This window comes from Ambystoma mexicanum, chromosome 11 (genome assembly GCF_040938575.1).
Source record: "Ambystoma mexicanum isolate Mex_15411 chromosome 11, UKY_AmexF1_1, whole genome shotgun sequence".
NCBI lineage: Eukaryota > Metazoa > Chordata > Amphibia > Caudata > Ambystomatidae > Ambystoma > Ambystoma mexicanum.
The window spans coordinates 1220715620-1220730106 of record NC_090934.1 but is presented as its reverse complement, the minus strand read 5'-3'; the positions used below and the strand labels follow the sequence as shown (position 1 = coordinate 1220730106).

The 14487-nt window shown below is 47.0% G+C and overlaps 1 protein-coding gene across 7 annotated transcripts in view; it reads right to left on the bottom strand.

Annotated features, from left to right (window-relative positions):
* Window positions 1-14487, bottom strand: part of UBL7 (ubiquitin like 7) — a 396382-nt gene that overhangs the window by 304452 nt on the left and 77443 nt on the right. For all 7 annotated transcript variants that reach the window (XM_069624581.1, XM_069624586.1, XM_069624580.1 and 4 more), the window contains 2 exons: window positions 11301-11385; window positions 5746-5803 (listed from right to left, as the gene is read on the bottom strand). In XM_069624581.1, coding sequence (XP_069480682.1) covers window positions 5746-5803; window positions 11301-11385 — 143 coding nt within the window. The remainder of the gene's footprint in view (window positions 1-5745; window positions 5804-11300; window positions 11386-14487) is intronic.

Sequence of the window (14487 nt, the reverse complement as noted above, 5' to 3'; positions counted from 1 at the left end):
ATTGGGGGGTCAAACAAGCAAGACACAAGCTGTAAAAAGTCAAAAAGTTGCAGAGGAAGTCTTCTGTAGCAAGTACGTAACACTCTTTGGTGTGGAAGAGGCTCAGGGACATCGGGGAAGGCTCCCTGAAGGTACAGAGGCGTTAGGCCTGGGCAAACGTGGATGGGCGAACTGCCAAACATACAAATCGGCACTCCAGCCACACAGGAGCAGCAAAGCAACTCTAGGCAAGTTCTACCACGAGACTCACAGTACCTTATACGAAAGATAAGATAAAAACGCTCTTATTTGATCAGACCCTTTGAATGAAAGCGCAAGTGAATAGTTTGATTTCGTCCACAGCATATTATATCAGACTCCTCTCACATATCAGTCAATTTTTGTCCCAAAAAAGTGGGTAGACAGAAGCACAAGCAATTATTGCATCTAAGATAGACTACTGGAGCAGGCTGCTGGTGGGTATTGGAACGGGATTCAGAGCCATAATGGGGCTGAGGAAATGTTAACGTGTATCCAACCCTCGCAGAAGCTTCCATTGGCTCCCCGTGGAGGCAAGTATTGAGTTTTGGCTACTCACCATAACTTATAAATGTTTGGCAGGACACTAACCAGCCTACATGGAGCTCAGACTCAACAAAAAAAGGAAACCAAGATTCTCAGATAGAATGATCAAAAACGTTTACAAGTTCCAAGAACTAATCTGGCTATGGTTAAAGGGTGCTTTTTGGATGGCAGCACCCAGAAATTGGAATGCTATGCCCTCTGAGCTCAGAAGCTGCATGTCCCTGGACAGCTTTAAGAAAAAAAAAACGTAAAACACACTTCGATAACTGCGGTTGCAGTACTACCAGCACCCTCCAGGCCCCGAGTACTTGGTTTTTGTCTATAATCATCTCCTAGGGACTCTGGTTCCAGGCGCCTGTATGCCTCTGGGCCGCTTTGGTAGCACCCCAATATAAATAAAATAAGAGGATGCATCACTAAGCCCTGCGATGCAGCAGACCCGGTCAACAGATTCTTGGTCAGGCAGAGGAAAGAAGGGACACTAGAAGGGATCTCGCAGCAGCAGTCGAGTGAAAAGGCTTCAGGCAAAGGATTCTTTATGGTTCTGTGATTTTGAGGTCCTTTTCAAAGCGCCAGTGAAGACGGTTGTCGCCCTGTTGGATCAGCTTGCTTTCTCTGCCCAGCTTTCTGATGCAGGGACTTCAAGGAGTGGAATCTTGCCTCTGGAGGTCTGGAAGGAGTCCACCAAAGGTTCGGGAGGATATGATCTTCAGAAGGGGATGCACTGCACGCTGGCCACAGGTCCCTGGGTATTGGCAGTTTGCAGCCGGTGAAGCTCAAAGCTCTTCGTGGTATGGCTCGAAATGCAGGTCGTCTGCAGACTAGTCGGTCCCCCCAGTCTAAGGCAGGAAATCATCTGGATCGGAGCTTCCGGATGCTTGGAAAAGGGAGCCATCACTCAGGCGGTTCTGGAGGTTGCTGCAGACGTCTTTCTCCTCTTCAGCATCAAGACTCACCTTTTATGCAGGAATCCAGCCATTCAACATGCATGCTTTCATTCAAACTTGGGGTGAGGGCTGTCCTTTTAGGACAGCCACCCCCCAGCTAGACCTGGATCTAAGCAGGCAAAATGGAGGTCACTGGCACCTTCGGGCGGGCTTCACAAAGGGATACCGGCGAAGACAAGCAAGGAACCCCTCCCCCCCCCCCACCCAGCACGTCAGAAGAAGGACCAAGAAAGAACAAACCATCGTGAGTTGGTGAAAAAAGAAGACAGGAGACATTATGGATCAATAGTGTCACATGTTTGCCTTACTGCCGGAGCAAATGCAGCCTGCATTTTAAGTTTCACAAAAATGTTAGAAAAAGTATCCACTGCCACTAACCACTCAGATGAATTTGTTACTGTAACGAAAAAGTTACAGGAGAATTGAAAAAGGAACACAAAATGCCTCCTCAGAAATCCACATAAGTGCTGGTCGCAAAAGAAAAGTATAGATAGGATAAAAAGGTATCCTTCTATCCTTGAGAACAGTAGTTCTCACAAGGAATTATGACAAAAGCAAAGAGGGAAGCTCAAGGAGCTTCCAGTAGCGTTGCACATAAGGTGCTGTGTGCTACAATATAAAATTACAGATGCCATACAAAAAGATGCAGGAAAGTAGACTCCATGCCCAGAGTACAAAACAAGAACGGGTAAGTGAAGAAAAAGATTCCCACTCACGAGTCCGAAAAAATCCAACAGTCCAGCAAAAAGTGCTGGGCGACTCACCAGGTGAGTAGAATATCACACAAGATGGAAATTCTACTCAACACAGAGGATACACACAAGTATCTTCAGGATAGCATATTACCCTTCCCAGCTACAAGGATAGGATTCCAGGTGGAATCTGAAGAAATTGGTTTGAAACCCCCAGAGACAGTGTGAGAAACCTGAAGGTATCTGTCTGGCTAAATCCCAGGATCTGTCATCCAGGTGGCCAGGACACGCCCATCGTTATTGGATCCATTTCCTGGGGGTGGACCAGCGAGAGAGGATCACCTGGATGGGGGGGGGGGTCCTCAGGGAGTGGGACACCGACGGGTGAGACGCATTATCCCCCTTCTTTCAACACCTTTTTCCCATCCTGACACGTAAAACACTCAAAACCACTGCCCACCCACCTCCCAGTTTCTGACACAAATACTTTCACACGACACACAAGAGAACAGACTAACACCAGAGACATTTATCTGACATGTCCGGTCAGGCAAAGTTAGGCAATTGATCAGAGTCGCACAAACACCTGACAGCCCTTTCCCTCCCCTACAGGGATGAAAGGGGGAGCAAGAGGGCACAGTACAAGCAAGGCAGACCACACAACGAGACAGCTATCAAGACCTGGCAGTTCAAGAGGAGTATAAAGGAGGCTAATATCGAGAGGCTGACAAGGAGAGACACGACCTTGCCCTTTTCGACGCAGACCTGTGAAACCTATGCAAAGGGAATTGTAAGACCAAGGACAACAGCCATGTGCTGAAACAGATGTCAATGGTACATGGAGAATGTCAAAGCTCATAAGCGGGAGCGAGGGAAACTCCTGCTACCATGGTACCGACCTTGACTTCAGCTACGAAGAAAGCCAAGCGGTTCATCACAGCCGGTGAGTCAAGGGGAGAGTCGATGGGAGAGCCAGGCTGTGATGAATGACACTCGCAAAGTAGCAAGTTGAACCAAGTTTAAAGAACTGTAAGAGTGTTAATGGAAGACCAGCTGCAGAGGGAACCAGAGCCACGTGGGTGCTAACTCAAGAGACTCGGGGCGATGCCTGTCTGAATGAAACTACAGAAACCAGAAGGCCGTAGAAGAGCCGCCAAGTTAGGTCAAAGTGGTCATACAGGAGATCAAGCAAAATCCCTGTACAGTCGAAAGCCTTTGACCTAAGAACTGTGAGAAAGCAAGGGAAGTGTATCCTGCAAATCATTTAAAGCAAAGGGAATTTGAAGTTGGCAAGGGTGAACCATAGGAGGGATGCTAACAAAGAAGGGGCAAAGTCTAAAGTCCTGATAAACAGTGTGTTGACAATGGTGAACCCCGCTGAGGGAAGTCCACTGGAGCTTTTTAAAAAGACATGAGGATTTGTTGAAAGCCATTGTGAACCCGATGGAGTGGCTGAAAATCAAGAGGGGCTGCACCCGGAAGAGGGGGACCCATGGCTGAAGCCATCACCTGAGAGAAGTATGTAGAACAGAACTTTGTGTTTGTGTTTTTAAAACCTATTAGACCCTCGGAACCAGGAGACAATACTACAGAAGGCCTTGATACTGATAGGAACTCTTTTTGAAGGGTCCAACGCTGAACGAGGGAGATCCAAAGGTGAAGCCATCACCCAAAGTCCATTGAGAGAAGGAACTGTTATTTTGCTAAACACGTTTTGTGAAGGGTCAGTGCCCTGAAGAGGGGGACCCAGGGATGCATACATCCCATCCAGAGGAAACGTAAAAAGGGAGCTTTGCATTTGTTTGTTGTAAACATCAGGCCCTTGAAGGCAGGAGACATTTGATAAAGGAGACTTGGCCATCGAAGATCTTGATAGCCGAAGCTGAACTTTCGTCTCGTACTAGAGAAGCTCGAGCGCGTGCTGTGCCCCAAGGTTCCACCTTACCACATACTCAAAACGTGGGGAAGGGAGACCCAAGCCATCGCATCCTGACATATTATTTGAAAACACTTCTTTCTTTTCCTGAAAACCATCCCACACCCTTTTTGTATCAGTTGTAGCGTTTGGCAATAGGTTTCTAAGTATAGGCCCTTTTATATTTGACACAACGCCACTAGGACGGCCTTCTTTTCATTTGATGGTCAACACTTGCTCCCATCTCAGATTTAGGTTTAGATTAGGCATGTTTCCGACCGGCATACAGTTTAATAAAGACCCTTGAACTGTGATCACTTGTGTCCATCTTTACGGTTGCCACCATGAGATCCTTACAACAGACACGCACGGCTTGGGATAAAGCAGCCACCTAATCAGCATCATATAATCAGATAAAGCAGCCACCTAATGCATCCAATGTTTTGGTAACCATCCTATCAGGATTGGCCAGCTATTCCCCTCTTTCACAGGTATTCACTCAGGCAGGTAGTTGGGATGTCTGCGAGACCCTCATCCAGACTGAACTGGATGCCACACACAAAGGGTTCCTCGATAGGCTCTGAAAAGTGCCAACGTACATTCCCCATTGTCCAAACACTCAAAGAAAGACCACCAAACAAAAGAGTTGCTGGGTAGCATTTATTTTAAAGCATTGGTAGTGAAAGGACCACCATATATTGCCATTGGGCTACCAACGTTGTAAAAAGGTTATAGGGTGGTGTACCCAAAACCAAAACATGTAGCTGCTACCAACCTACTCCAACACTTTTTGGGCGAGAAAACACAACCAGTGACAAAATGGTGTTCCCATGGAGTACCCCTGCCATGCTAGCCATTTGGGCTACTAAGGGCAGCATACTATGAATAAGTTGCAGCTGCAGGAGGATTTCGGTCTAAGCCTCTGACAGCAAAAAGCAGAAGCGCCTGCAAAAAGCCAAGGGGATTAAAAGTATAGTCAAAAATGACCATCTGAACCAACAACCCTAAAATCGCCCCTTCCACACCCTCCGTGAACTAATATGCTATTTAACCATAACCACACACATCTATGCACGCCCCCTAGAGTGCTGTCCACTTCACTGTATGCAACTCTGTGCCAGCAATCCACCACTCCAGCCCATGGTAATTTTAGTAATGGGAAACACTACACTGGGGACAACCAATACCAACTTTAGTACCAATGCACCTCCCTACACACCATTTACACTGTGCAACACAACACTTTAAGACCACATAAGAGATGCATTTAAGTTTTCCGAGACTCACCTTAGGATATTATGGGATACACATGCAATCCCATACAAAACATTCAGTATGCAATACAAAAGGATCTATGTGATAACTGAAATTCGAATACGAAAATATCGTTTTTTTTTCTCCCTCACATTTCCCTGCAATAATATGCGGGGGAGGCCCACCAAAACCCTCCTTACTATCCTTATATTGCTTATTACCCTAGAGCACCCCCCCCCCCCCCAACATATAATTGCATGGAATTGCGTATTTTGAAATTCGGTATTTTCAGCTTCGAAATTTTCTTTAGCTTAGTAATTTACTGGTATTTTAATATACTCTCACCACTCATTCTTCTCAAAACTGTACTTACGTGTCCAACATGTTTGGATCAGCAAAGACAGTGAAAAGGTCTTTGTCCTGTAGAACTCCTGGGAAAGATAGAAAAGATCAATAAAGCAGGCAGAAATAATCCATACAAAATCTTCAAATGACATTACCAACTGCCAACAAAATCAATATTTGCGCAGGTCAATGGACAAAATTGTGAGTGGATAAAGGAAAGACACCTTGCAAGTTTGCCAACGTTTACTTTAAAGAAAAAAAATTAAGGCAATGCAGAGAAGGTTAGTAAGTGGGTCGCAGAGGGAAGTTGGAAAGAAAACACTTGGTAAATAAAAAGGGGTGGGGGGTTCAGTGAGCAGGTTTGGGACAAGAAGTTATTTTTTTGAGCAGCAAGTAGCATGAAAGGAGAGGAACAGCAGGCCATGGGGCAGAGGTGACGAACGGGAAGTGGTGCGCATTGCATTTGAAGGTAATACGTAGGTAGCTACTTTGAAAAATTCAGGACAGCATGGAGTGAGACACAGAAAGCCACTGCAGTGGGACCAACAGATAATTGTGGCCAACCAGGAGGAGTCAGGCTACAAACTTACAAAGTGTGTTTTTTTGTATAAATAAAAAGCCTATCTAGCCCTACCGCTATGAGGGAAGTTCCCAGTCCATCAAAACCGAAAACTAATGGTGTTCGTCAAATGTTCAAAATGAAATAGTCCAAAGTCTAAAACCTGATTATTTATCTGGCCCTACCACTTAGAAAAAGCAAAAAGGAGGCCTGAGCAGCCTCTGTTCCTGGCCCAATGGTATGGATCACTCCCCAAACAAAATTGTTTTACATCTGGGTCTTGTCCCAAAAAAAGAAAAATAAGGTTTTTAACAGTTCTCAAAAAAGTGAATCTCTCTTGCTTTTCCAGGGCTCTTTGAAGCCCTTCTGTCCTCTGGCCGGCTTAGTTCTTGATGGGGCTTCTGCCCGTATAAAGCATTCAGATTTTCTTGGCTCCCGAAACCAGGGTGGCTTTCCCAGCCTCCACTATCACTTTCTCTTGCCTCTCCTGTGCTTTTTTCCAAAGTCCTTTGGCACTCAACTAGGCTTGTCTTAGGGGGTCTTGGTTGGACACCTACCCCGTTCCAGCATTCAGTTTTCTTGGTCCCCGTAAGCCCCATGGCTTCTCCAGCCCTTAATGACAGTGTCTCATACAATGGCTCAGCTCACTCAGTGGCGTTACCTCTTTGGGAGCAGATGCTTCCCTTAGTCTGCCCAGCTCGGCAGTTGCTCTTCTCGGGTGGAGATCGGGGATCAGACCTCAAGTGAAGTCTGGTCTCGGTATCAGTTAACGGGCCCCAGGCCCACCACGGTTTCCGTGTTGTCACGCCACCAGGCAAGATGGTCTCTCTACCGTCTACATCATCCTCAGTGGTTCTGCTCGTTTGCCGCTTATGGTGCCAGCCTTTCCGGCGGCTCCTTAGAGATAAGCTCGCTCTCCACACTACCGCCTGTTGTACGCTCTAGCGCGTTTCTGCTGTTCAAGGATGTCCCCCAGTCAGAGGTTCTCCTCTGCGTAGGAAACTCTCTCCACGAGTCAAAGTTCCACATGGTTTTTTGTACGTCATCAGAAACAAAAGGGGTGTGTGACCACTCGGACTGTGGAGTTCAGGTGAGATTAAGCATTACCTGAAGCCAAGAGGAAATGTCACTTTTGGGAGAATCGAAAATATAACTAACAGTCTTTCCAATTCCCATGTAGGCGGATAACGTACGCTGGACTGGAAGTTCCATACCGGAATGGGAGTCCTTGTCTCCAAGACAAGAGTCAATCCCAGTGTGGTCCCACTTGCTCAGAAACCTAGGGAGGATCTTGCAAAGCGGGCTTCCCTCCCTAGCCTCAAAATGGAGAGGCTCTGTTCTTGGGAGAAGGGACGAATAGTCCAGATTCTTCACATATCTTTCCTGTTAAACGAGAGGATCCCCCTTGATTGGGAAGCCGGAAACTACTCTAAAAGTCCACATTACTTTGTTCTTTCCCTTTTCGGTGTTGGACCAATAAACAAAAAGATTGAAGATCTAAAAACCAGCTCATGACTCGGGCGTTGGATTCTTTCCTTAGGCTCATCCAGGTCAGAGGGGAATTATCTGTCACAAGCCCAGAATCATCTTCCTATGAGATAGTAACATATGTTTAAGATTCCCCATTTGATGCCTAGGGATTCCAGCTCCAAGGTGGAATAGGATTGGTCTATAGGGAACAGCTTCTGACTCGTACACAAGACAGGGTGTTCCATGCCGTCACGCTTTTGTGACAATACAGTTCCCACCCTAACCTTAGAGGCATCAGTCTGAAGGATATGATTGGTATGTCATTCATAACGCGACCATACACAAGTGTTTCAAGGTGCAACAAGACAAGGTAAGGAAGACAGAGGTAGGACAAGACAGAAAATCGTACTAGTCCATGTGTCATTCAGATTGTGCAAGTGCGACAGTGCAAAATGCAGGGAAGAAGGGAGAGGGGGTGGGAAGTGCAATCGGGGCAGCAATTGCTCCAAGTAAGTGCAGACAGGGCAGCGCTGCTCTGGGCTAATGTAAGGAGGAATGGGACTGTAGAGGTTACAGTTACAGCCTCCAAGTCAATGGTAGCCCCGGTGCTAGTGCATTGGAGATTGATCAATGAGGAGTCTGGTACCCGGCGAGGCTCTGAGGGTAGCCAGGCAACCAGTCAGTGCATCAGATAGGTAGGCCAGCAGGAGAGGGAGAGAGAAAGCAGAGGAGAAAAGGAAGGTTTTGAGCTGCTTCTGGAACTTCGGATGATCCGGCTCAAGTTTGAGTGGTGCAGGGAGACCATTCCAAAAGGCAGGCACCTGCAGAGGACAGAGATCTACCCCCCACTCTCTGCCTGGAAAAGCGTCTGACCCCTGGATAGTTGGAGGTAGTTGAGCAAAGGGCTCGGGAAGGAAGGTATTTTGGAAGAAAGGGAGAGATGTAATGTGGGCCCCAGCCCCAGAAAGCCTTGTGGACTATGCAGAGGCTCTTGAACCTGATCCTTGCAGCCACCGGGAGCCAGTGTAGAGATTTCAGGGCTAGAGAGATACAGTCCTTGGGTTTGAGGACAAAGATAAGTCTCGACTACAGAAGGTCGGACTACATATTGGCATTTAAAGCATATTTTATTCAAAATAAACATTTACCTAGCCCTACCACTTTCAGGGAAGTTCTTGCCCATCAAAACTAAAACTAATGTGGCTCGTCAAATGATACATGAAATAGTCCATAGTCCAAAACCCTATTATCTATCTGGCCCTACCACTGCAAATGTAACAAAATGGAGGGCAGTGCAATAGCCTCTGTCCTTGGCCCAATGGTTTGGATCACTCTCCAAACAAAAGGTTTGAAAGTACATCTGGGTCTTTTTGAAAGGTTTTTAATAGTTCTCAAAAAAGTTAATGTTTCTTGCTTTTTCAGGGCTCTCCAAAGCCCTTCTGCCCTTTGGCCGGCTTACTTTATTGTGTTCTCGATGGTACGTCTCCCCGTATGTAACATTTGGGTTTTCTTGGCTCCCGAGGCCCGGGTGGTTTTCCCAGCTTCTAGTATCACTTTCTCTTGACTCTCCCAGGATCACCGAAGCCCTTTGGCCCTCAACTAGGCTTGCTTTAGCAGTGCCTCGGTTGAGCGTCTGCCCTCTTCCAGCATTCAGGTTCTTGTGGTCCCCGTAACCCTCATGGGTGCTGTAGCCTTTAATAACAATGTCTCTCATACAATAGCTCACCTCCCTCAACACTATTACCTCTTCGGAGAGACGCTTCCCTTAGTCTGCCCAGCTCGGCAGTTGTGCTTCTCGGGTGGCGATCGGGGTTCCGACTTCTCCACTGCAGTCTGATCTCAGCATCTGTTAAAGGACCCCAGGCCCACCCTAGCTTCCGTGTGGTCACACCACCAGTCGAGACGTTCTCTCTAGCGTCTTTGTCTCAGCGGTTCAGCTTCTTTGATCCTCAGGACACCAGTGTCCCGCTAGCAATCAACTCACTCTCCACGCTATCGCGATCCATCATGGCTCTGCCACTCCAGGGCATCCTCTAGTCAGCGGCTCTACTCTGCATAGGATTTGCTCTCTCTGATTCAAACTTCCTCCTGGTTTTATGTAGGTCAACAGAAACAAAAGGGGTGTGTCGCCGCCATTTGACTGGAGTTCAGGTGATATTCAGCATTACCTGAAGCCAAAGAGTTTGAGGAATGTCCCTTTCGAGAGTCGAAAATAGAAGTAACAGTCTTTCCAAATCCCATTGTGTTTAACGTACACTGGAATGGGAGTTCCGCAATGGGAGTCCTTTTCCCCAAGAGCGTAGTCACTCCCAGTAAAATCCCACTTGCCCAAACCCCTATGGAGGATCTTGATGAGCAGGCTCACCTCCCGAGCCTCAAAAGGGGTGGCACCACTCTGGGCAGAAGGAACAATTAATCACAGAATGCAGGAACCGGAACCCTCTAGGAGTGGTGATTAAGGAAAGTCTGGGCTAAAGTGAAAACATGAATGGCTAGCAGTGGAGGGGCAGGAACAAGGAAGATACTTGCAAAGGGAGGAAGGAAATTCAGATACACAGGTAACAGCAGTATTGAGGGAGGAATTGAAGCCTCTTAAATTGGATCAAATAGGATTGATGAAGAGCAACCGCCTCAAACTGAACTGACCCACTGTGCTATTTGATCATGAAGTAGGAGGTTTTAGACAAAAGGTGGACAAGGCCGAGAAGCAGCAGATTAAATGTGCTCAAGTGATCAGGAAGAAATGTCTTTCATGTGGTAAGTAAATAATGGCATTATCCGTGAAGGATCCCGATCCCGCCCCTCCCCCCCAACCTCCAATAGAAGCATTCAGGTGCAGTGAATTCCGCTATACACGGTGTCCATTGTGCAGTGAGCAGATAACAGTATACCTAAATAGTTTATTAAAAAAGTTTAGAAAGCGCAAATATTCCACCAAGGTCTTTCAAAGCACTGCACAATTCAACTGAAAAGTACTCATCTGATGCAAATGATCAAATAATGAAAATCATGATCAGCCCTTAACAAAAACCATCTGGAGTAAGAGAGGTACCATGTAACCCTCAATTGTGGCCGGGTAGTTGGTTAGACAAGAAAGAGTCATTGCCCCAAGACCTGTTTTCAGGGTCTTGAAAAAAAGGCAACCAGTCACTAGGTTGTTGAACAATTACCCGTAATGAATTCTGGCAGCACACAGATGCTCCACAATAAGTTACAAATTGATGCAAGATGGAATTTGGTAATCTCGCAAACAAGTTTCTCCAGAATTCTGAACCAAAGTCAACAGCCAAACACCACCACTTTAGAATATGAATAGTTGTGAACAGAGAAGTGAACAGCCATGTGTCCAGTTGGGTACACGGATTACAACAGACTATAAAAGGAGTAAAGCCATTTCATTACTATGGTGATTCGCTCAAGGCCACAGTTTATTTGGAGAGGAAGCTCAAATTGAAATCTTGCAATGTGAAAGAAACAACACAGGTTATGCACATTTGCTCTGCTAGCTCCATGTGACATGCGATGCCCAGAAAGCGCAATCTTTGCAGACTTACCGAGTGCAATCGGATCATGGCTCAGCCCTGGCGTGGCTGCAATAATCTGATCAAGAGATTCCTTATTTGCCAACATCTTGAACACCTAGCAAAAAAAGCAGATCAAATGAGAATAGGGTAACTAGACTGAGATGAAGGCAATGCCCATCAACACCATCTATCTTAGTAAAAGGATATAACTGCTGTTAAAATGATTTCACAATGCTACTCAAAATCCATGCCAGAATTAGACAAATCCTCTTGTGTTGCTGCGATTTCAAGCTCCGACCATACTTGAATTTCAGGCAACAAAATCTGTCAAACTTAAATGAGCCTCGAAAATCTCTTAAATGTCCTATGTTCTCAATGTGCAATGTGAGGGTGCAGATGTAAGGCTTGGACACAATGGTGGCATGTTTTGGGAAAGAAACATGAGCAAATGGGTTGGAAAAATGACTGTCCCTTAAGCTAAGAGGGGGTGCCCTACCTCTAATAAAACAAAGGAAATTGTCAGAATACCCAAATTATAAAGGGCTGTCACTGTCACATCGCAAATAGCTCACATCTGTCCACAACATTAATGGCTCAAACCAACTGTGCAAGTATTATCTCTTCCTAAAGTAAAGAAAAGTGTTCTTTGTAGATCCAACCAACAAAAAGGTTTACAGCCTCTTATCTCATGGGTACAAAAATAAAAACAAAACTTTAAAAAAAAGTTCCATGAAAACTGTAGGACTCCAATGTTAGGGTCGTAATGCTTCCACCTAGTTTCCTTCATCTACGCCCTCTCTACTTTTGGGGCTTCCCAGGCCTCTACTTGCTTATACAAATGTCAGGCAGTTCACAAGAACATGCAACTTGGGGGGCGTGGCCAATTGCCATGCAGAGAAGACGTGTTGCAAAGTAGCTCCTGCTGATCCGACAAATCTGCCAAATACGGCGTGTAAATGAAGGCATCTCAACCTACAAAAGGGCTCTAAAGTGCAAGACCGTGAGGACGAGCCGAAACGGGACTTCCGCTGCTCCAAGATAAGTGGTACAAAGCATATTACACGATCGCGAATGCAATGTGAAGACACCCAAGAGCGACTAAACTGGTGAACAAAGGGCGACACCGGAGCCCACAGCAGTGGTTATGATCCTGCCTGAGGGGGAGCGGTGCTCAAGAACACCCCTGGCTGGCAGCCACACAACGTGACCCCGGGAGACCTGTGGGACCAGAGACCGGGGCACGACTTCTATGCACGCGAAGATGGCACTGGAAGAGTGCACCCGCACCACCAGACCCCCTCCGCCCGCTGAGTAACGTATGCTGTCCCACTAGATCCAGGGAAGCAATGCCCAAACTGGGAGCGGGGAAGAGATCAAGGCGGCCCGCCAAAACACATACAGCCCTGATACCAAGAGCAAGCATGGACATTGTACGAGGCACACCACACACAAACAATGCATTCAAGCAGGCCACGGAGGACAGCGCAGATGACATCAAGCAGGGCACAATAACAGAAGATAGGAACAGGGGCTGGACAGAGTGGCATAGTGCATGAACCGGCAACATAAGGTAGCACAGACAGTGCTGTGGTGTGAGGGCTGGCCCGGCAGGCTGAGAGGGTAACCAGGCAAGCAAAGAAGCTGCATTGATTCCCCAGTTAAGACATCACCCCTCAGAGCGCAAAGCTGGATCCAAGGGACTACTCAGATATTGCCAAGAACAAGTGCACACAAGCCCAGGAAGCCTACACAGGACCCCATAAAGTAGCGTACACTGGCGAGCAGGCAGCCCAAGGAGCCAAGAAACGTGAAGAAGCGCAGGTTCCACAGCAGAGGCTAGGCAGCGCAGTCTGCGCTATGCCATTAGTGATGAACAGGCAAGTTTGAGGCGCACCCAACTTGAAAATAAGCCAACCCCAACTACGCTGATACCCAAATTTCACACCACCCCAAAGTGTGAGGAGACACAAGCATGGCGCGCCGTGCGAACCACGCTGGGAGCAGCAAGGTATTGTCACAAGTGGCGCCAGAACCTTAATCACCCCCTGTAAATGGATCATAGCCAGAAACTGCTAAATAAGACCAGTGGTAATGAATTTGTGTTTTGCAAATGGCAGCAAGGCAAAAGGGAAGCAGACCACAATGGAGTCTTTTACTAAAGGCCAAGACAGCCCAAGGGGTGAAACATTGCGGTCACCGATGGAAAATATAGCAGCCGCATTAGACAATGGGGCCAACAAATACTCGCAGCAATAACAGCACTGAAGCCGACGCTGGAAATGAAAATAGATGCAGTAATTGTGGATGTGGGCTTACTGCGTCGTCAAGATGTGAGGCATTAGCGGAACGCACTGGACAACTGGAATCACAGGTCACGGGAAACACTGAGGCGATCTGAGACATCGGATGTTACCCTATTGCAGCAGATGGAAAAAATGCTAGAGGACAGGGTAAATGACGCAGAAGGGCAGGCAAGAAGAAACAACATTACAATCATCGGGCTGCCCAACGGCATGGAGCGCACCAACCCCACTAACTATGTTGAAAGGTTACTGCTGCAAGAATTGGGACCAGGTGGAGCACACGCATCAATCTCTAATCAGGAATCCACCACCGCGAGCGCCCATCATTGGTAAAATCCTGAACTACAAGGACTTTGGCATTCGAGGACAGGCGGTACCATACAAAGGGCGCCAGCTAAACTTGCAATATACCTAGACTACACTTTCCAAGTCCAGAAGCGCAGACCTCACTTAATCGCAATCAAGGAGAGACGAAGGAAGGCTGGGTTGAGATACATGCTAATCTACCCGGCCAGGCTGAAGGTATGTTATAATGGTTGCACCCTATTCTTTAGTAAACCTGATGAAGCCCAAGACTGGCTAGACAGTGTGAATGCTCCGTCGACAAGCAGGGAACAACAACGCAGATGAACGAACACTGCGCCATGGCCAATGGAGAGACCGGAGGCTCAGTCAAGCTACACAATTGATAGACCTAGGAGCACCGCCAGAAAAGGCATCCAGAGGCACCGTTGATATGCTCCATTAACGAACACAACATAGGGCTTAACTGTAAGGAGACTAGTATGTAGGGCGTCATGCTAGGCAGTCACAGTCTTTAAAAAGGTAAGGAGTTGCAGTTAAGTTGGTAAAGGGAAAGAAATGGAAGCCAGACAGTACATTTCTCAGGTCCGCCCTTTCTTCCTGCAGGAGTG